The following is a 24,022-nucleotide window of genomic DNA, read 5'->3' as shown; positions in this document are numbered from 1 at the left end:
AAGCTTCAGGACTTTCTCCTGTGACAAAAACGCTCCCAGATGAGCATACTCCACCATGTCGAAAGCCAACACCATAAGGCCTAGTACTTGCATCACCGAGTGTATCAACACACATGGACAAGAGAGGAAGCAACGTATCTTGTCCTGAAGCTTCAGGACTTTCTCCTGTGACAAAAACGCTCCCAGATGTACCATGCTCTGGGCAGGGACCAGGGATGATTTCTTCCAGTCGATGAGCCACCCACCTGTGGGCTTGCAGAAACTGGATAATCAGATCCAAATGACGGAGGAGAACTTCTGGGGAATTGGCCAGGATCAGCAGGTCGTCCAGATACGGCAGGATCCGGATGCCCCGACGGTGGAGTGAAGCAGTCATAACTGCCATGACCTTGGTGAAAATTTGCGGAGCCATGGTCAGACCAAACGGTAAGGCCCGGAATTGGTAATGGAGATTGCCAATAGCAAACCGCAGGTACTACTGATGTGACATGACAATAGGGATATGCAGGTAAGCATCCTGTATATCCAGGGATGCCATATAGTCTCCTGGTTCCAAAGCCAGGACAATAGAGCGAAGGGTCTCCATACGAAACTTGGAGACCCTCACAAACTTGTTCAAAGATTTGAGGTTGAGAATGGGCTGGGAGAAACCATTCAGTTTGGGGACTAGGAACAGCGTTGAATAGTACCCTCTGCCCCTCTGAGCCAGAGGCACTGGTACTACCACTCCGGTGTCCAGGAGGGATTGTATCACTAAACGGAGACTTGTTGCCTTCACCTGATCTGAAGGGATGTCCGTCAGGCAACAGCGAGGAGGGAGACGTGTTTTGAAGGATATAGCGTATCCGTGAGTGACGACTTCCCGTACCCAAGCGTCTGAAGTGGTCTTCAACCATACCTGGGTGAACTGTAGAAGTCGACCTCCCACCCTGCGATCCCCCAGGGGGAGGCCCGCCCTGTCATGCGGCAGGCTTGTCAGATTTGGAAGCCGGCTGACGGGCAGCCCAGGCACGTTTAGGCTTGGTGGTTTTGGAAGTGCGAGACTGTTTCGGGTACGCCTGACCCTTTGCTTTACCCAGAGGGCGAAAGGAACGAAAGGAAGTACTCTTAGCCTTCGGGGCCAAAGGAGTAGTACTAGGTAGACATGCAGTCTTAGCAGACGCCAAGTCAGCGACAATCTTGTTGAGATCCTCACCAAAGAGGATGTTTCCTTTGAACGGGAGCAACTCCAGGGTTTTCTTAGAGTCCAAGGGGTATATGCAATAGCGGGCGAATTGGCAAAATAGGCGAATTCCGGGCCGTTTTCGCCTCCAAAAATCAATTCGCCTATGCAGTGCAGTCATTTTTCGCAAAAAAACGGCCCGTCAAAATTCGCCTTTTCTCAATTCGCCTTTTTCCGAATTCGCCTTTTCTGCAATGGTACAGATGCTGCAATTCGCCTCCAGCATATTCAATTCAAGTTTGGAAATTCGCCTGCAGTGCTTTTAGACAGCAAATTCGCGATTTTCACTCCGCCACACTTTGGAGGGTGAAAACAAATAAAAAATTTTTAAACATGTTTTTTTTTGTGTTTTTTTTTTTAGGAATAGCAGATCTATTTATATTAGAAGGGATTAGGTTTTTTTTTTTTTTTGGGGGGAGGCACAAATATTATTTATATATTTTTTAAAATAATATTTTTATTTTTTTATTTTTTTTATTGCTGGAACGGTAAAATCCGGGGAAAAAATGGCGTGGGGTCCCCCCTCCAAAGCATAACCAGCCTCGGGCTCATTGAGCTGGTCCTGGTTCTAAAAATGCGGGGGAAAAATTGACAGGGGATCCCCCGTATTTTTAAAACCAGCACCGGGCTCTGCGCCTGATGCTGGTGCCAAAAATACGGGGGACAAAACGAGTAGGGGTCCCCCGTATTTTTAACACCAGCATCGGGCTCCACTAGCTGGACAGATAATGCCACAGCCGGGGGTCACTTTTATACAGTGCCCTGCGGCCGTGGCATCAAATATCCAACTAGTCACCCCTGGCCGGGGAACCCTGGGGGAATGGGGACCCCTTCAATCAAGGGGTCCCCCCCCCCCCCAGCCACCCAAGGGCCAGGGGTGAAGCCCGAGGCTGTCCCCCCCCATCCAATGGGCTGCGGATGGGGGGGCTGATAGCCTTTGTGTTCAAAAAAAAAGATATTGTTTTTTCCATTAGTACTACAAGTCCCAGCAAGCCTCCCCTGCAAGCTGGTACTTGGAGAACCACAAGTACCAGCATGCGGGAGAAAAACGGGCCCGCTGGTACCTGTAGTTCTAATGGAAAAAAAATACCCAAATAAAAACAGGACACAGACACCGTCGACAGTAAAACTTTATTACACACTGCCGACACACACATACTTACCTATGTTCACACGCCGACATCGGTCCTCTTCTCCATGTAGAATCCCGGGGTACCTGAAAATAAAAGATCAATTATACTCACCTCAACAGGCTCCAGAGATAAATCCACGGACTTGGCAAAAAAAGAAAGCGCATTTACCCGCACCAAAAACGGACTGAAAGGTGTCCCATGCTGACACATGGGACACCTATCCACGATTAAGATCTGTCAGTGACAGTTGTCACTGACAGGTCTCTAAGCCAATCAGGAAGCGCAACTTCGTTGCGCTAACCTGATTGGCTGATCGCTGTGACAGCGCATCGCACAGCTCCCTCCATTATATTCAATGGTGGGAACTTAGCGGCTAGCGGTGAGGTCACCCGCCGGTCAGCGGTGACCGGCGGGTGACCCCACCGCTAGCCGCTAAGTTCCCACCATTGAAAGTAATGGAGGGAGCTGTGCGATGCGCTGTCACAGCGATCAGCCAATCAGGTTAGCGCAACGAAGTTGCGCTTCCTGATTGGCTTAGAGACCTGTCAGTGACAACTGTCACTGACAGATCTTAATCGTGGATAGGTGTCCCATGTGTCAGCATGGGACACCTTTCAGTCCGTTTTTGGTGCGGGTAAATGCGCTTTCTTTTTTTGCCAAGTCCGTGGATTTATCTCTGGAGCCTGTTGAGGTGAGTATAATTGATCTTTTATTTTCAGGTACCCCGGGATTCTACATGGAGAAGAGGACCGATGTCGGCGTGTGAACATAGGTAAGTATGTGTGTGTCGGCAGTGTGTAATAAAGTTTTACTGTCGACGGTGTCTGTGTCCTGTTTTTATTTGGGTATTTTTTTTCCATTAGAACTACAGGTACCAGCGGGCCCGTTTTTCTCCCGCATGCTGGTACTTGTGGTTCTCCAAGTACCAGCTTGCAGGGGAGGCTTGCTGGGACTTGTAGTACTAATGGAAAAAACAATATCTTTTTTTTTTAACACAAAGGCTATCAGCCCCCCCATCCGCAGCCCATTGGATGGGGGGGGACAGCCTCGGGCTTCACCCCTGGCCCTTGGGTGGCTGGGGGGGGGGGACCCCTTGATTGAAGGGGTCCCCATTCCCCCAGGGTTCCCCGGCCAGGGGTGACTAGTTGGATATTTGATGCCACGGCCGCAGGGCACTGTATAAAAGTGACCCCCGGCTGTGGCATTATCTGTCCAGCTAGTGGAGCCCGATGCTGGTGTTAAAAATACGGGGGACCCCTACTCGTTTTGTCCCCCGTATTTTTGGCACCAGCATCAGGCGCAGAGCCCGGTGCTGGTTTTAAAAATACGGGGGATCCCCTGTCAATTTTTTCCCCGCATTTTTAGAACCAGGACCAGCTCAATGAGCCCGAGGCTGGTTATGCTTTGGAGGGGGGACCCCACGCCATTTTTTTTTCGGGTTTTTCCCCGTTTTTTCCCGTTTTTTAAAATCGCGGTAAAATCCGCAAAATCGGCCGATTTTCGCCCGCGACTCTGGCGAATCCGTTTTTCATTGCATATGGTGAATTCCGGAAGCCACCTTCCGGAATTCACCTGGCGAATTTGGTCGAATTGAAAAAACGGCGATAATTGCCGCGATTTCGCCCGCTATTGCATATACCCCCAAGTCCACCGACCAGGACCGCAACCAGAGAATACGACGAGCCAAAATGGATGTCGTAGCAGCCTTGGCCGCCAGAACACCTGCATCTGAAGCTGCTTCTTTAATGTAATGAGATGCCGTGACAATATGAGAAGGACATTGTTTGGCATGTTCAGAAAAATTGGATGGAAACTCAGCCTCTATTTCCTGAGCCCACACCTCAATAGCTTCTGCGGCCCAAGTAGCTTTTAAGCAGCCCTCCACACGCTTATCCGTCGGCTCCTTGAGAGAAGTGACGGTAGTGACAGGCAGAGCAGATGACACCACCAGCCGAGTGATTTGCGAATCCATCGGCGGTGGCGTTTCCCAAATTTTACTCAAATCTGCCGCAAGGGGATAGCGGGCTAGCATCTTCTGGTGCGGGGTGAATTTCTTTCCTGGGTTCTCCCAGGATTCCTGACGTATGTCAACCAAGTGGTCAGAATGAGGTAAAACCAATTTAGTAACCTTCTGACGTTTGAACCTGTCCGGTTTCTTAGATGTAGTAGCAGGATCAGGATCATCATCAATCTGAAGAATGAGCCTAATAGCCTCTAATAGATCAGGAACAGCCACCTGTGAAAAAGATTCCCCATCGGAAACGTCATGATCAGAGTCTGTGGGGTCAGTATACACACCATCTTCATTGTAAGAGGTATCCGGAACATGCGTGGATTGAGAAGAAGTAACAGTCCGCTTAGAGAACTTCTTAGGTTTAGTCTTAGGCGGGCGAAGGTCAGAAATATGTTTATCCAAAGAGTTATTCAAGTGCTGTAACTGAGTGGACAGAGCATCTGTCCATGGCGGATTAACCGCAGGGACCATATAAGGCTGATAAGGCACAGGGGGTCCCATAGGGAGCGCAAGTCTAGTTACCAGCGTAGTCAGTAAATTAGAAAAGGCAGACCAAGGCGGGCCCTGATGTGCCCCCGTTGTTACAAACTGACTGGGGGGTACAGAACCCCCAAAACCTGAACCCCCCGCAGCCATGTTATCCTCAAATGCATCTGGGGCATCATAACCGCGCACGGCAAGATCAGCCCTAGACCCATCGCCCCCTGTAGCTGACATGATATGAAAGCGTAAACCACGGGCGACACAGTACAATATCAGCATATCAGCAGATATAATACCTAACACAAACCCACCGTGCAGTGTGACAGCACAGACAGTGGATTTCTGAGGTAAAATGTGGCTGAAAAACACAGAGAAAAATACAAAATACGTATATCCTGTGAAATACCTATATTATCTAATAACCCTGACGCATGGAGCCCCCTCAGGTTACAGAATATAGGGATAGCAGTAGGAGTGAGATACACGGAACAGAGATCACCCAGCAGCTATATGCACACACACACAGTCACATGTACAATGCAGGAATTATGACAAACAATAAAACTGCACTGGACTAGCAATACTATTACTGAGTAAAGCTATCTATATAAACAGATATATCAATGCACAGTAAAAACTGGATGAATATCAGAGGGTACTGTACTAAAAAACCCTGAAGTATGCACTTGTTCTTAACTAACACTGTCTAAACGACATGTAGAATTCTTAAGTGTCCTGTAAATGCACAGCGCTGATGATGCAGGCAGCTTTACAGAGGAGGCATCACCCAGCAGTCCCAGAATCAGCGCAGCTGTGTGTAATGGCGCCCAAACGCTGACAGGGAGTGAGGGATACAGGGAGATGCAGCTCCAGGGCGAGAACATTTACTCTAAATGGCGCCCAGGGGCTGGGGAGGGTCTACAGGTCAGAGCCTTATCCCCTTGCTGGACTTCACCACCGGGTGCTGCGGGCCTTAATAAAATGGATTATAGCCTAATCCGACCTGTGCTCTTGCCCTGGTGGTCTAGTGGGGTCCCTGTACTGCCCCAGTGTCCACGCCAGCGTGCGCGGCCCGCCTCCTAATGGCTGCGGCGGATCGCGATTTCCAGCGGGTTCCTACCTGGGGGACCCTCTTACCTCCTCCCTGAGTGCGGCCACACGATCCCGGAGAACGTCGGTTAGTGTGTGTGCCCTGGGTGAAGAACCGTAGCCTCCGCTGTAAGTACCCAGCAACCAGGGACGCGGGAGTATACAGCGCCGCTGGGGGAGGTGATGGAGCTGCAGCAGGAGATATCAGAATGATATCTAGCACTAGAGTGCCTCTGCTGCAGCCCTTGAAGTCTTCTATCTTCTTAAAAATAGCTCTTCTTAGGGCTGCTGGAGCAGCCCTGCCTGTTAGCTGCCTGCACTGCAGGCACCAACTTACAAACTGAGCTCCTGTGCACGGAGGCGGGGTTATAGAGGAGGCAGCGCTGAGCATCTTGGGAACAGTCAAAGCTTTTAGCCTGTTGGTGCCTCGGATCAAGATCCTACTCTACACCCCACCGATGTTATTCCCTGTGGAATACCAGTGTACCCCGCTGCAGAAAACAAAATATACACTCTCTATTATGGCTTATTCCGACTGTATGACATGGCTGCACTACTGAAATACAGATTAGGGGCTACTTTTCCATCAGTACCGACAACAGTTAGAACACGCAGCAGATTTGGAGCAGTCATGGCAATTGGCTATAATAAGGTGACCATAAATCTAATGTAAGGAACAAGAATGTCATCAATTCAGTTATTATGAAGAACTTATATAAATAAGGCAGCCGGACACACAGAAGCAAGGACGACGAGGCATGGTGACTGGATAAACTCACATACACGAGTGACTGTATGTATATCTGCAGGGTGCAACAATATATGTACAGCAAGATAAAGAGAATACATTGAAAAAAAGCATTGTTAAATTATTCAATAATACCCAAGTTTTGTTGTTAGAAGGTTACTGGCACACATGCTCTTTGTGCCAGGAACTTTGGATATAGTACATAAATGTAGAGTTCAATATGCAAGTACATACATGTGCTCTATGAACATATCCAGCCAGCACTCATGTGCCAGGAATGGCGCTATATGCAGACAAACAGAGCAGAGATTACAAAATACGTGGGGGCACAAAGTGTAGGGGGATATTATTATTTATTTATTACCAGTTATTTATATAGGCCCTCATTCCGAGTCGTTCGCTCGGTATTTTTCATCGCATCGCAGTGAAATTCCGCTTAGTACGCATGCGCAATATTCGCACTGCGACTGCGCCAAGTAATTTTACAATGGAGATAGTATTGCTTTTTCATCGCTCCGGCGATCGTAATGTGATTGACAGGAAATGGGTGTTACTGGGCGGAAACAGGCCGTTTTATGGGCGTGCGGGGAAAAACGCTACCGTTTCCGGAAAAAACGCAGGAGTGGCCGGGGAAACGGGGGAGTGTCTGGGCGAACGCTGGGTGTGTTTGTGACGTCAAAACAGGAACGACAAGCACTGAACTGATCGCAGATGCCGAGTAAGTCTGAAGCTACTCTGAAACTGCTAAGTAGTTTGTAATCGCAATATTGCGAATACATCAGTCGCAATTTTAAGAAGCTAAGATACACTCCCAGTAGGCGTAGGCTTAGCGTGAGCAACTCTGCTAAATTCGCCTTGCGAGCGATCAACTCGGAATGAGGGCCATAGCGCACACATATTCCGCAGCGCGTTACAAAAAATATTTGGCCAATCACATCAGTCCTTGCCCCAGTGGAGCTTACAATCTATATTCCCTTTCACATGTCCACGCACACACATTCATGCTAGGTTTAATTTTGTTGGGAGCCAATTAACCCATCAGTATAAATGTGGATTGTGGGAGGAAACCGGAGTACTCGGAGAAAACCGGAAGTACGGGGAGAATATACAAACTCCACACAGATAGGGCCATGCTGGGAATCAAACCCATGACCTCAGTGCTGTAAGGCAGTAATGCTAACCATTACACCATCCATACTGGATATGTTTTAAGTCTTGGAGAGTGATAAAGCAGAGAGAGATAACGAACCAACCAATCTGCACCTAACTAACATGCTATAGGCTGTGTTTGAAAAATGGCAGTTAGGAGCGGATTGGCTGATACTTTATCTCTCTCCTGCCCCTGTGTCACTACACAATAGAGTCTAGTTGTTACCTCTGTTGGTAAACTGTACACTTACACCCCTTTCCACTCACTTGAAAATTCTGGGCTATTGCATATGAACGCGCAACAACCCAGAATTTTTGTCAGTAGAAACATATCCACCCGGGTGAGCTGCAGTGTAAACGGGTAACCCGGTTCAGACGACCCAGGTCCCGCATGGGGAGAAACGCATTCCGGAGCAAGGAGATGTCCTCTGAGGCGCCGGCACCTGTAACTGTGTGCAGCGTGAACGTACTGACCTGGGAATAACCCTGATCGGTGCTGCAGTGGAAAGGGGTCTGTCCCGGGGCTGACCCGGTTTGGAACGGTGTTCCAATTCTCTGGTTGGACTAGGGATATTGATGAAAAAGGGTATGACTTTATGACAGCAAAGTAGAATAATAACAGTGTTCCAGTATCTTTGGATGGGATGTAGTTATGTGACCGGCGGTCAGAAGACAGATTGTCACATAACCTCCCCCTACATCCCGCCACCTTACAATCCCAACGGTCGGCATGCCGACCAACAGGGTCTATTCCTACTCGTGGGTGTCCATGACACCCATAGAGTAGGAATAGAACCCGTGGCGACCATAGGTCATCACCGAGCCCGCAAGGGGCTTGCTGCACTCACCATCCCCCAGCCGGGATCTCGGCGTGGGGTGGCGAGTACAGAAAGTCTGTATGCTGACCGGCGGTCTCCTGACCACCGGTCACACATACCACACCCCTTAGGTTGACCTCAGTCATGTATTGAGCACGGAAATATCCCTCCTATATTGCTGAAGCTAAAGAACAGAACACTCAGCGTGTACTGCTAAAGTACTGACCTCAGATAACAGTTGAAGAATTCAAGTAAAAGCCTTAAATTATATGTTTCACTCCACCCTTAATAAAATAAATCTCAGGTAGACATATGACATATCAGAACGGTGAATTAAGCACCCTATAAATTAAAAAATGTTTTAAAAAAAAACCCTCACAAATTATATTTGTATACAGAAAGGAACTATCACCTAGTATTTCAAATACTTTAGCAGTATCAAAAACGGCCAGCAGATGGAGATCTGTAGCTCTCCATGCTTTCACTGTGTATAGCTCGCCATGCTTTCACTGTGTATAGCTCGCCATGCTTTCACTGTGTATAGCTCGCCATGCTTTCACTGTGTATAGCTCGCCATGCTTTCACTGTGTATAGCTCGCCATGCTTTCACTGTGTACTTACTTTCCAAATCATGTATTAAACGGAGGCATGGCAACAAAATGGCATTTATGCCATGCAATGTAATCCGCTTGGCAAAGGTAACATTCCTGCAATTTTCTTTAATTTAGATTTTTTTTAATACCAAAACTGATGTCATGTAAACAACATGAATTATAAATAGTATATTAATGTTAAATTGTAATATTAAAGAAAAAATAAGAATTTACTTACCGATAATTCTATTTCTCGTAGTCCGTAGTGGATGCTGGGGACTCCGTCAGGACCATGGGGTTTAGCGGCTCCGCAGGAGACAGGGCACAATAATAAAAGCTTTAGGATCAGGTGGTGTGCACTGGCTCCTCCCCCTATGACCCTCCTCCAAGCCTCAGTTAGGATACTGTGCCCGGACGAGCGTGCATAATAAGGAAGGATATTGAATCCCGGGTAAGACTCATACCAGCCACACCAATCACACAGTACAACCTGTGATCTGAACCCAGTTAACAGTATGATAACAACGAAGGAGCCTCTGAAAAGATGGCTCACAACAAGAATAACCCGATTTTTGTAACAATAACTATGTACAAGTATTGCAGACAATCCGCACTTGGGATGGGCGCCCAGCATCCACTACGGACTACGAGAAATAGAATTATCGGTAAGTAAATTCTTATTTTCTCTAACGTCCTAAGTGGATGCTGGGGACTCCGTCAGGACCATGGGGATTATACCAAAGCTCCCAAACGGGCGGGAGAGTGCGGATGACTCTGCAGCACCGAATGAGAGAACTCCAGGTCCTCCTCAGTCAGGGTGTGCCCCTGACCAAGTAGCAGCTCGGCAAAGTTGTAAAGCCGAGACCCCTCGGGCAGCCGCCCAAGATGAGCCCACTTCCTTGTGGAATGGGCTTTTACTGATTTTGGCTGTGGCAAGCCTGCCACAGAATGTGCAAGCTGAATTGTACTACAAATCCAGCGAGCAATCGTCTGCTTAGAAGCAGGAACACCCATCTTGTTGGGTGCATACAGGCTAAACAGCGAGTCAGATTTTCTGACTCCAGTCGTCCTGGAAACATATATTTTCAGGGCCCTGACAACGTCAAGTAACTTGGAGTCCTCCAAGTCCCTAGTAGCCGCAGGTACCACAATAGGTTGGTTCATGTGAAAAACAGAAAACACCTTAAGGAGAAATTGAGGACGAGTCCTCAATTCTGCCCTGTCAGAATTAAAAATTAAGTAAGGGCTTTTATATGAAAAAGCCGCCCATTCTGACACACGCCTGGCTGAAGCCAGGGCTAATAGAATCTTCACCTTCCATGTGAAATATTTTAATTCCACAGTGGTGAGTGGATCAAACCAATGTGACTTTAGGAAACTCAAAACAACATTGAGATCCCAAGGTGCCACTGGGGGCACCAAAGGAGGCTGTATATGCAGTACCCCTTTTACAAACGTCTGAACTTCAGGCACTGAAGCCAGTTCTTTCTGGAAGAAATTCGACAGGGTCGAAATTTGAACCTTAATGGACCCTAATTTTAGGCCCATAGACAGTCCTGTTTTCAGGAAATGTAGGAAACGACCCAGTTGGAATTCCTCTGTAGGGACCTTCTTGGCCTCACACCACGCAACATATTTTCGCCAAATGCGGTGAAAATGTTTTGCGGTTACATCCTTCCTGGCTTCGAACAGGGTAGGGATGACTTCATCTGGAATGCCCTTTCAGGATCCGGCGTTCAACTGCCATGCCGTCAAACGCAGCCGCGGTAAGTCTTGGAACAGACAAGGCCCCTGCTGGAGCAGGTCCTCTCTTAAAGGTAGAGGCCACGGTTCTTCCGTGAGCATCTCTTGAAGTTCCGGGTACCAAGTCCTTCTTGACCCATCCGGAACCACGAGTATCGTTCTTACTCATCTCCTTCTTATGATTCTCAGTACTTTTGGTATGAGATGCATAGGAGGGAACACATACCCTGACTGGTACACCCACAGTGTTACCAGAGCGTCCACCGCTATTGCCTGAGGGTCCCTTGACCTGGCGCAATATCTGTCTAGTTTTTTGTTCAGGCGGGACGCCATCATGTCCACCTTTGGTTTTTCCCAACGGTTTACAATCATGTGGAAGACTTCCCGCTGAAGTCCCCACTCTCCCGGGTGGAGGTTATGTCTGCTGAGGAAGTCTGCTTCCCAGTTTTCCACTCCCGGAATTAACACTGCTGAGAGTGTTATCACATGATTTTTCGCCCAGCGAAGAATCCTTGCAGTTTCTGCCATTTCCCTCCTGCTTCATGTGCCGCCCTGTCTGTTTACGTGGGCGACTGCCGTGATGTTGTCCCACTGGATCAATACCGGCTGACCTAGAAGCAGAGGTCTTGCTAAGCTTAGAGCCTTGTAAATTGCCCTTAGCTCCAGTATATTTATGTGGAGAGAAGTCTCACACTCCCTGGAAATTTTTTCCTTGTGTGACTGCTCCCCAGCCACTCAGGCTGGCATCCGTGGTCACCAGGACCCAGTCCTGAATGTCGAATCTGCGGCCCTTTCATAGATGAGCACTCTGTAGCCACCGCAGAAGAAAACACCCTTGTCCTTGGAGACAGGGTTATCCGCTGATGCATCTGAAGATGCGATCCGGACCATTTTCCCAGCAGATTCCACTGAAAGGTTCTTGCGTGAAATCTACCGAATGGGATCGCTTTGTAAGAAACCACCATTTTTCACAGGACCCTTGTGCAATGATGCACTGATACTTTTCCTGGTTTTAGGAGGTTCCTGACTAGCTCGGATAACTCCCTGGCCTTCTTCTCCGGGAGAAAACATCCTTTTCTGGACAGTGTCCAGAATCATTCCTAGGAACATTAGACGTGTCGTCGGAAAAAGCTGCGATTTTGGAATATTTAGAATCCACTCGTGCTGTCGTAGAACTACTTGAGATAGTGCTACTCCGACCGCCAACTGTTCTCTGGACCTTGCCCTTATCAGGAAAGCGTCCATATTTCTTTTAGGAAGAATCATCATTTCGGCCATTACCATGGTAAAGACCCGGGGTGCCGTGGACAATCCAAACGGCAGCGTCTGAACTGATAGTGACAGTTCTGTACCACGAACCTGAGATACCCTTGGTGAGAAGGGCAAAATTTTGGACATGTAGGTAAGCGTCCCTGATATCCAGTGACACCATATCGTCCTGGTTCGCTATCACTGCTCTGAGTGACTCCATCTTGATTTGAACCCTTGTATGTAATTGTTCAAATCTTTTAGATCTCACCGAGCCGTTTGGCTTCAGTACCACAATATAGTGTGGAATAATACCCCTTCCCTTGTTGTAGGAGGGGTACTTTGATTATCACCTGCTGGGAATACAGCCTGTGAATTTTTTCCCAATACTGCCTCCCTGTCGGAGGGAGACGTTGGTAAAGCAGACTTCAGGAACTTGTGAGGGGAAGACGTCTCGAATTTCCAATGTACACCTGGGATACTACGTGTAGGATCCAGGAGTCCACTTGCGAGTGAGCCCACTGCGTGTTGAAACTCTTGAGATGACCCCCCACCGCACCTGAGTCCGCTTGTATGGCCCCAGCGTCATGCTGCGGACTTGGCAGAAGCTGTGGAGGACTTCTGTTCCTGGGAATGGGCTGCCTGCTGCAGTCTTCTTCCCTTTCCTCTAACCCTGGGCAGATATGACTGGCCTTTTGCCCGCCTGCCTTTATGGGTACGAAAGGACTGAGACTGAAAAGACTGTGTCCTTTTCTGCTGAGATGTGACTTGGGGTAACAAAAGTGGATTTTCCAGCTGTTGCCATGGCCACCAGGTCCGATGGACCGCCCCTTTATACGGCAATACTTCCATGTGCCGTCTGGAATCTGCATCACCTGACCACTGTCGTGTCTATAAACATCGTCTGGCAGATATGGACATCACATCTACTCTTGATGCCAGAATGCAAATATCCCTCTGCGCATCTCGCATATATAGAAATGCATCCTTAAAATGCTCTATAGTCAATAAAATATTGTTCCTGTCAAGGGTATCAATATTTTCAGTCAGGAAATCCGACCAAGCCCCCCCAGCGCTGCACATCCAGGCTGAGGCGATTGCTGGTCGTAGTATAACACCAGTATGTGTGTATATACTTTTTTGGATATTTTTCAGCTTCCTATCAGCTGGCTCCTTGAGGGCGGCCGTATCTGGAGACGGTAACGCCACTTGTTTTTATAAGCGTGTGAGCGCCTTATCCACCCTAAGGTGTGTTTCCCAACTCGCCCTCACTTCTGGCGGGAAAGGGTATACCTCCAATAATTTTCTATCGGAGGAAACCCACGTATCATCACACACTTTAATTTATCTGATTCAGGAAAAACTACAAGTAGATTATTCCCACCCTACATAATACCCTTATTTGTGGTACTTGTAGTATCAGAAATATGTAACACCTCCTTCATTGCCCTTAACATGTAACGTGTGGCCCTAAAGGAAAATACGTTTGTTTCTTCACCGTCGACACTGAAGTCAGTGTCCGTGTCTGTGTCTGTGTCGACCAACTGAGGTAAATGGGCGTTTTTACAAGCCCCTGACGGTGTCTGAGACGCCTGGACAGGTACTAATTTGTTTGCCGGCCGTCTCATGTCGTCAACCGACCTTGCATCGTGTTGACATTATCACGTAATTCCTAAATAAGCCATCCATTCCGGTGTCGACTCCCTAGAGAGTGACATCACCAATACAGGCAATTTGCTCCGCCTCCTCACCAACATCGTCCTCCTACATGTCGACACACACGTACCGACACACAGCACACACACAGGGAATGCTCTGATAGAGGACAGGACCCCACTAGCCCTTTGGGGAGACAGAGGGAGAGTTTGCCAGCACACACCAAAAACGCTATAATTATACAGGGACAACCCCTTATACAAGTGTTTTCCCTTATAGCATTTTCACATATGTAATCATATCGCCAAATAAGTGCCCCCCCTCTCTGTTTTTAACCCTGTTTCTGTAGTGCAGGGGAGAGCCTGGGAGCCTTCCTCACAGCAGAGCTGAGCAGGAAAATGGCGCCGTGTGCTGAGGAGAATAGGCCCCGCCCCCTAAAACGGCGGGCTCTTCTCCCGGAGTTTGTGAGATCTGGCAGGGGTTAAACACATCCATATAGCCTCAAGGGCTATATGTGATGTATTTTAGCCATAAAAAAGGTATAATACATTGCTGCCCAGGGCGCCCCCCCCAGCGCCCTGCACCCTCAGTGACCGCTGGTATGAAGTGTGCTGACAACAATGGCGCACAGCTGCAGTGCGCTACCTTATGAAGACTGAAAGTCTTCTGCCGCCTGTTTCTGGACCTCTGGACCTCTTCAACTTCGGCATCTGCAAGGGGGGTCGGCGGCACGGCTCCGGGACGAACCCCAGGGTGAGACCTGTGTTCCGACTCCCTCTGGAGCTAATGGTGTCCAGTAGCCTAAGAAGCAAATCCATCCTGCACGCAGGTGAGTTTACTTCTCTCCCCTAAGTCCCTCGTAGCAGTGAGCCTGTTGCCAGCAGGACTCACTGAAAATAAAAAACCTAACTTAAACTTTTATTCTAAGCAGCTCAGGAGAGCCACCTAGATTGCACCCTTCTCGGCCGGGCACAAAAATCTAACTGAGGCTTGGAGGAGGGTCATAGGGGGAGGAGCCAGTGCACACCACCTGATCCTAAAGCTTTTATTATTGTGCCCTGTCTCCTGCGGAGCCGCTAAACCCCATGGTCCTGACGGAGTCCCCAGCATCCACTTAGGACGTTAGAGAAATTAATGGTAAAAATTGCCAATAATGAATATGGGAATTTATGAATTATAAGAATTCCTAAAAGCACCGATGGTAAAAGGGTCTTAAGTGGAGTAATTATATTAATGCGAATGTGCTGGACGAGATAGATATCATCATTCTGCATTTTGTATGGAGATCTCCTATTGAGGGGTACCGGAGCATGTTGAATATATCCGATATATATATGTATGGATTATATTTATATATATATATATATATATATATATATATATATATATATATATATATATATATATATATATATATATATTGTATATACTCGAGTATAAGTCGACCCGAATATAAGCCGGGGCACCTAATTTCCCCCCAAAAAACTGGGAAAACTTATTGACTCGAGTATAAGCCCTCATACTGCCAGATATGACCCCCAGTGCCAGATATGCGTCCACAGTGCTAGATATGCCCCCATGGTGCCAGATATTTGCTCTTATAGTGCCAGATATGCCCCCACATTGCCAGATACACATATTCCCCCACGGTGCCAGATATGCTCCCACAGTGCCACATATGCCCTCATATCCAGATATGCCCTCATAGTGCCAGATATGTCCCCACAGTGCCACATATGCCCTCATACTGCCAGATAATCCCCCACAGTGCCACATATGCCCTCATAGTGCCAGATATGCCCCCACAGTGCTACATATGCCCCCACAGTGCCAGATATGCCCCCACAGTGCCAGATATGCCCCCACAGTGCCAGATACTGTATACCCTCATAGTGGCAGATATGCCCAGCCCCCAACTACCCCCCCGACACACCCACGCTCACCCCCCCCCCCCCAGCCTGTTTCTACTCACCATCAATGACGGGGCACGGGAGTGCAGGCAGCAGCAGGCGGTGCGGGCAGCGGTGGCCGGCCTTGGGACAGAACTCTGCAGCGGCTGAAGAGGCGGGCGGCGCGGCGGTGCTTCAGCGAGCATTGAGAGGGAGAGGGATGGCTGCAGCAGCGTCACTGGCTGATGAACCAATTACAGTGCGCTGCTGCGGCTCCAGAGTCCCCCTCCCTACTGCTCCTTCCCTCATGGCTGCTCCCTGCACTCATAGAGCAGGTATATTAAAATAATATTAATGTTTAGAGGATTATTTTAATATACCTGCTCTATGATTAAGGTGTTGATTTTGCATCAATTACTATATGAGGTATTTGGGTTAGTCCCGGGGGGGGATGGATAGTTCCACCGGTTATACCACACTGGTACAGGGGTAATAGACTTGGGCTACAGCTTTTTAACAGCACTATGTTATTGTTATGTCTGCCAATTGTTATGTTTCACTTATTATTGTCTCATTGTTTTTCCTAGGTAGCCATGGCCACCTTCCTGTGACACGGCCCGACGTTAATGCAGGGACCGGTGACGCAGACGCGCGCTTCCGTAGTGGGCGGATAGTGGAGCTGAGCTAAGGAGCGTCCTGCAACCACGGTGACGATCCGGCGCTTTTTGCCTATGATGTCACACGCGGGCGACGCAGGAGCGGGACCATACCCACGAGCAGACGTTTGGCGCCGTGAAGCAGGTGAGTATGGTTATGGTTGTATGTCTCATTCATGTATAGTGTGTATGTAAGTGTATTTTGTGGTTCAGTTTGGCTAGTTAGGCCCTGAGGACAGGGTATTCCCCGAAACATGTCGGTATAATAAACGAACCGTTTTTCTTCAACTACTAAGAGTCTGCTTGAGTGCCTCCTGTTACAATCTACTACATAGAGGACTTGCTTTGTCTCTCATGGAGGGCACCGCAGCACATTGAATTTCGGAGAGGGAGTGCCGGGTTTGCTTACCCTATATATATATATATATATAAAAATAATAAACATAGGTTCAGTATGATTGTGAGTTCGGCTGCGAGCCACAGGTTCTATTCTCCCTCTATGGGTGTCGTGGACACCCATAGAGTGGGAAATCCCCAACCTCTCGGGTATACCGGCTACACACACACACACATCTATAGCTAAATAAAATATGAGAGATACCACATTCCTATAGCTTTTTGTGGACATCTTATTACAACATATATTTTACATGGCTTTCAGTTGCACTGGTTTGGTGGTGTAGCAAGTCTTTTCATTGCCATTGTAAAAGGGTTGTACTAGCTACATAAGTATATGTTTCTGCTGAGGCATAACAAGGTCAGTCTTACTTTGCTTTATATTAGGAAATATCATGGACTTCGGCTCTTTGGGGATTTGTTTCAGGGGTAGCTGACCAAAGTGAAGGACATTTTCTTCTAATGGCGGTACAGAGTCCTTCTTGGCACCAGGAGGTAGGTACTTGGCTAGGGGGAAAAAGAGAAAAGTCTTGTCATTGATCTGCTCTCAAATCTGGTATATATTCAGTCATTTCCTCAAAAGAGAGCAAAAGTAATCCACATACCTTGAGCATTGGCAATAGAGTCAGTTTGTAAGGAAGGCTGCCTCTCGGACTCCACAATATAATGTGGCAAAGCATCAATGTTGTCTTTCTTTCCATCTACATAAAGTATATTTCTGGTGTTAATAACAGGGATACCACAGAAATGTCCCAATCCCTACCATCTGCTTCAAACTCACCAGTGGGGACAATATTGGGCTTCGCTGGCTCATTGTCTTCTATTGCTGGCATTCCTGCATCACCACCAACTTTGGCAGCATCTAAATAGATTGACAAATTTCAGTAAAGATTAGGAAACTTAAAGCAATTATACTATGCAGAAAATCAGTCACCTAAGTGGTTATAGGTCATTACTATTGGTAAATACTCCCTTTTTAAAATGACTACTCCCATGTGAGAGCCTATATATGGAACCAAACTGCTGATAGAAAAGGGTCCAAATAATGATGAACTGTTACACATAATTCCTACAGATCAGATCATTGTTACCCAGCTGTAGGAGAGCTTTGTAATACATTCATTCTCAATAACATTTTGAAAATCTGGGTCTTCAGAAGGGGATGCGGTCATGTGACCGCCGCTCAGGATCCCGGCTGTCAACATGACGACGCCGGGATCCCGAGCAGTCAAAATGCTGCCATACAGAATGTCAACCCACAGGGGCTATTCCCACTTGTGGGTGTAAACAACACCCATAGAGTGGGAACAGAACCTATGGCTAGCCCGCAAGGGGCTTTATTACGCTCGCCCCTCCCCAACAGTTAAGTATTACAGAGGTCAGGATGGGGGCAGTCTACTGTGACCCGGCATATACCAGGTAAATTATACTAGAAAATGACACTGGACTGAATGTGACTAAGCTGTAAGCAAAGCCCCGTCAGTCCTGACTCTTGTTGCAGTCATTACGTAGCTGCAGACTATTTCCATGACTGAGTGCCTGATTCAGAGGTGTACGCATTTGAGAGAATGGATGTTAGAAGAGATAACCGGTAAACTGTGCATGCGCAGCCCAGAAGAAATCCTTACTGCGCATGAGCAAACCAATGTGTGTGATGGCGTACACAGTTGCGTACAACATTACTATTACTGAAGACAGCTTCTGCAATACATGGGCATTTCTGAGTGGAGACTTTGAGGTGTCCTAAAGTCATTGCAATAAGAGGTGTTATGGGAGTGTCATGGGCGTGTATTGGCATGCAGTGGACAACTCAAAGACTCTGCGCCCCAGGCAGGTGCAGCTCGAGGAGTCACTGTAACGACAGATGGTGGAGAGATGAGATCCATCAGTGCACTTGAGCAATGCTCAGAAAAGTGGGTGTTGCATGGTTTGCCAAGTCCGTTGCAAACTAGTGCACAAGAGGAATGCTTAATATGGCATTTACATATTTTAGCACTTGAGAATCCTTGAGTAACTGCTGGCACGCATGAACTGCACCTCTGAATCAGACCCTGAGAGAACAGTGCAGCTGAAGTATTCCCAATTGAACGGCGCCTATATTTAAGTTAAAGTGGAGCAAGGGCAGTGGGATACATTTAGCACTATTTGCCTTAAAAAGGTGAAATCAAATAGTAGAGGTAATAGGTTTCCAGTCTGGGTGAGCAGTAACATCCTTGCCCAGCACTGTGCTCCCCATATTTGCCCAAAAATAGATGACAGTAGTACTTTTTATGATCCATATTTGAGAAGACCTCTGTACAGATCTGTACCTAGTTAGTCCTATGACATGCGTCACTAATAAACACTAGTCTCCTAAAGAAGATAGAAAGGTAACCTATTGTCCTAAATTTCATAAAATATTACTCATGTTACCTATGTATGTGTGTGAAAACCCGTAACTTTGAGTAGGAACTTGGACTCATTATCTTGGATCATCAATGGGGAAAATAAAAATAGAATTTTAATTACCTATGGGTAAATCCTTTTCTCGTAGTCCGTAGAGGATGCTGGGGTCCACAATAGTACCATGGGGTATAGACGGGTCCACTAGGAGCCACTGGCACTTTAAGAGTTTGGGAGTGTGGGTTGGCTCCTCCCTCTATGCCCCTCCTACCACATTCAGTCTAGAAACTGTGCCCGAAGAGACGGACAACTTCGAGAGAAGGATTTTACACAGATAGTGGCGAGATTCACACTAGCTCACACACAAGGCAAACCAAGCTAACTAGCTTGAAACATCAGCAACGGCTGAACAATATTACTTAACCAAGTAACAAACAGTACTTAACCAGGAACTTAGCAGTACTGAACTAAGTAACCGCAGCAGGATCACGAAGCGCTGGGCGGGCGCCCAGCATCTTCTACGGACTACGAGAAAAGGATTTACCGGTAGGTAATTAAAACCCTATTTTCCATTACGTCCTAGAGGATGCTGGGGTCCACATTAGTACCATGGGGATGTACCAAAGTTCCCAGAACGGGAAGGAGAGCGCGGAGGCTCCTGCAGAACTGATTGACCAAACTTCAGGCCCTCAGCGGCCAAAGTATCGAACTTGTAGAACCTTGCAAACGTGTTCGACCCAGACCAAGGAGCCGCTCAGCAAAGCTGTAAAGCCGACACCCCCCAGGGCAGCCACCCAGGAAGAACACACCTTACGAGTAGAGTGGGCCTTAACAGACGTAAAATACGACAATCCTGCCGTAGAATACACATGCTAGATAGTGATCATACAGGACAAACAGAGAGTCCGATTTTCTGTGACGAGCAGTCCTCTTCACATAGATTTTCAGAGCCCTTACAACATCCAAGGACTTTGATGAAATTGAGGAGTCAGTAGCCACTGGCACCACAATAGGTTGGTTGATATGAAATGCCGACACAACCTTCGGAAGGAACTGCTAACATGTCCGGAACTCAGCTCTATCTTCATGGAAGATCAAGTAGGGGCTCTTACAAAACAAAGCTCCCAACTCCGACACACGTCTAGCAGAAGCTAAGGCCAACAAAGTGACAGCCTGCCACGTGAGAAATTTGACGTCAACCACCAGTAGAGGCTCGAACCAATCCGATTGGAGGAACTGCAACACCACGTTAAGATTCCAGTGCGCCGTTTGGCTGATAAAATCGGGCAGGTGCAGTCTGACCTTTCCATTATTCATCAGGATCTCCAGCGAGTGAGGGAGAGGGTTGGAGAGGCCGAGACCCGTATCTCTAATGTTGAGGATTCTGTCACCCCGCTGGGACGGCGTACCGATGCTTTGGAATCTCAGATGACTGATGTGCGCAAAAAGCTGACGGATATGGAGGGACGTTTACGGCGTAACAATATCCGCTTCATCGGCCTACCTGAGAAGGAGGAGGTCTCATCTCCTGAAGAGTTTCTCGAAAAGTGGCTCCGGGATGCCTTTGGGTCTGAAGAATTTTCGCCTTACTTCACCGTAGAACGAGCTCATAGAGTTCCGATGCGACCGTTGCCTCCGGGGGCCCTACCCCGTACCTTCATTGCCAGATTCCTCCATTTCCGTGACCGGGACATTGTTCTGAAACTTGCTCACACGAAAGGCCCTTTAAAATGGAACGGGTCGCCGGTATCGGTCTTCCCGGACTTCGCGGTGGATGTACAAAAAGATAGGGCTCAATTCTTTCCTGTTAAAAGGAGGCTCCGTGAACTTGATTTGCCATATGCTATGCTCTTTACATCGAGACTGCGGGTGGTGGCTGATTGTGAAACAACATTTTTTGCGACTCCTCGTGAGGCTATGATGTGGCTGGACAGACGCTTCCCGGCAAGGCGTGCTCTTGCTGATCCTTGATTTGTTCATGTAGCTCCACTTAATGGTGCAACGGATTTTTGTTTGTTTTATTTTGTAGGAATTTGTATTTTGTTCTGGGATCCAAGTATGCTACTTGTTGGGGGTGGTATACAGGGTGGGGGGAGGAGGGTTGTTCCAGGTTGTGGTTATTTTATGTGTGGATGTTTAAGGTTTGATTGTATGTGGATTGCTGCTGTATTCTTTAGGCACTGGTGTCCAGCAATTGCACATTTGCATGGCGGATTTGGCTGGCTGCGGGGTATTGTCCTTATTATGTTTTTTTATTTCTTATGGCTGGGCTTAAAGTGATGTCGTGGAATGTGAGAGGGCTTAATGATACAATTAAGAGGTACCTGGTACTTCAACAAATTAGACAAAGTACTGCTGACGTTGTTTGTCTTATGGAAACTCATCTGGTGGGCGGTAGGATTCTGTCTTTAAAGAAACCCTGGGTGGGTTGGGCGTTCCATTCAATGCACACCTCTGCCTCTCGCGGAGTTTCGGTTCTCATTAGAAGGACCGTCCCCTTTGTGCTGGAGTCTATACAAACAGATCCCTGGGGAAGATATGTATTTTTGAAATGTAGATTATATTATGTTCCTGTACTCCTCCTAGCTGTGTATGTGCCTCCCCCTTACTCTCCCGATGTTCTTAAGAAGGCGGCTGGGTTTATGGCTTCATTTCCGGGGATATCTGTTATCTGCCTGGGGGATTTCAATAATGTATTAGATGTGGCACTGGACAGATTCTCTGCTTCTCCTCCCTCTGCCCATCCTAGGAAATCCGCTTTTGCTGATGTTGTGTCGGGCCTGGTTGATCCCTGGAGATTGAGGCATCCGTTTCTTAAACAGTATTCCTGCTTCTCTCACTCTCATTCGTCGTTCTCTATGATTGACCTTGCCCTCCTCTCGAGCGACATGGTTCCCCGGGTTAGTGATATTAGATATGAGACTAGGGGTATATCGGATCACTCCCCCTTGACCTTTACCCTGGATTTCCACTGTTCTAGGTGCCAGGCTGTATGGAAGTTTAATCCGTTTTGGCTTGTACATATGGGAGATGGCTCTGAATTGGTAACCGCATGGCGGGAATTCTTTGAGATGAATAATGCCGAAAACTCTCTCTCTAATTTGTGGGACACGTTCAAGGCGTTTCTGAGGGATACTTTGATCAAACGGGTGTCTAATTTGAAGACCTTCTATAGGCGTCGGGAGGCTGGGCTGGAGGCCCAGAGTGCCGCTGCGGAAACACAATATTTGCGGGACTCCCTGGATAGTTCTAGATTAACCTGGCTCTCGGCCCAAAGGGAATGGATGGTGTAATGGTTAGCATTACTGCTTCACAGCACTGAGGTCATGGGTTCGATTCTCACCATGGCCCTAACTGTGCGGAGTTTGTATATTCTCCCCGTACTTGCGTGGGTTTCCTCCGGGTACTCCGGCTTCCTCCCACAATCCCAAAAATATACTGGCAGGTTAATTGGCTCCCAACAAAATTAACCCTAGCGTGAATGTGTCTGTGTGTACATGTGATAGGGAATATAGATTGTAAGCTCCACTGGGGCAGGGACTGATGTGAATGGCCAAATATTCTCTGTAAAGCGCTGCGGAATATGTGTGCGCTATATAAATAACTGGTAATAAATAAATAATAAATAAATTATTTAACGGAAAAGACTCAGCATAGACTCCTTTTTTCTTCCCATACCTTTTATGCTACTGGCGATAGGCCTGGGTCGTATCTGGCTTCCCTGGCACGGGGTGACAGAACTGCTAATGTTGTGATTGAGATTATGGCCTCGGATGATACTACTCTGACGCAGACTCCACAGATTGTGTCGGAGTTTGTGTCATATTATAGCTGTCTGTATGGTTCCAAACTAGACTGTACTCCGTCGCAACTGGACGAATATTTAGACACTGTTTGTTTCCCCTCTTTGTCCTGTGAGGCTTATTATCTTTTGGAGGCACCCATTTCGCCTGAGGAAATTATGGCCGCTGTTAAGGCCTCTCCTAATGGTAAAGCTTCGGGGTCAGATGGTATACCGTCCGAGTTATATAAGCAACATTCTGATTTTTTTGTCCCTCACCTACTTGAGTTGTATAACCAAATCTTTGCACAAGAGTCTCTCCCTCCGTCAATGGCGGAGGCATTGATTGTGGTTCTTCCTAAACCTGACAAGGACCATAAGAAAGTTGAGTCCTATCGCCCTATATCTCTTTTGCCCACTGATGTAAAAATTTTAGCCAAGGTACTGGCGGGTAGATTGAATACGGTTATCTCTCATATAATACACCCGGATCAGATGGGATTTATGCCCAATAAATCGACATCCATTAATCTTACACGTTTATTCACTCATTTGCAGATTTCCCGTGAAGACTCTTCCTCCTCCATAGTTGTTTCATTAGATGCCGCTAAGGCCTTTGATTCTGTGGAGTGGGACTATTTGTGGGAAATCATGCGTAGATTTGGTATAGGCCCAAATTTTATTAAATATGTTCGTTTACTGTACTCCTCTCCCTCAGCCAGAGTGGCGGTGAATGGTTTTGTGTCTCACTCCTTTCCGTTGTCCAGAGGTACGCAACAGGGATGCCCGCTGTCCCCTACCCTGTTTGCTATGGCTATTGAACCCCTTGCGTGCCTCTTGGGGACGGACGGGGGGATTTCTGGTTTTAAATTGGGTACTCAGGAGGATAGGGTAGCCCTGTATGCTGACGATATTCTGTTATTTGTGGATCGCTATGCTGAGTCTATGCCTAGGATTTTAAAAATTATTAACGAGTTTGGGCAGTACTCTGGGCTTCTAATTAATTGGGAGAAATCCTTTAT

At 47.5% G+C, this 24,022-nt stretch overlaps 1 protein-coding gene across 2 annotated transcripts in view; it reads right to left on the bottom strand.

Annotated features, from left to right (window-relative positions):
- GOLM2 (golgi membrane protein 2) overlaps positions 1–24,022 on the bottom strand; it is a 119,523-nt gene that overhangs the window by 13,981 nt on the left and 81,520 nt on the right. For both annotated transcript variants that reach the window (XM_063925485.1, XM_063925484.1), the window contains exons 6-8: positions 17,619–17,699; positions 17,443–17,538; positions 17,210–17,344 (exon numbers count right to left, since the gene is read on the bottom strand). In XM_063925485.1, the coding sequence (XP_063781555.1) occupies positions 17,210–17,344; positions 17,443–17,538; positions 17,619–17,699 (312 nt within the window). The remainder of the gene's footprint in view (positions 1–17,209; positions 17,345–17,442; positions 17,539–17,618; positions 17,700–24,022) is intronic.

Source organism: Pseudophryne corroboree, chromosome 6, assembly GCF_028390025.1.
Source record: "Pseudophryne corroboree isolate aPseCor3 chromosome 6, aPseCor3.hap2, whole genome shotgun sequence".
Lineage (NCBI taxonomy): Eukaryota > Metazoa > Chordata > Amphibia > Anura > Myobatrachidae > Pseudophryne > Pseudophryne corroboree.
This window is presented reverse-complemented; position numbering and strand designations above follow the sequence as displayed.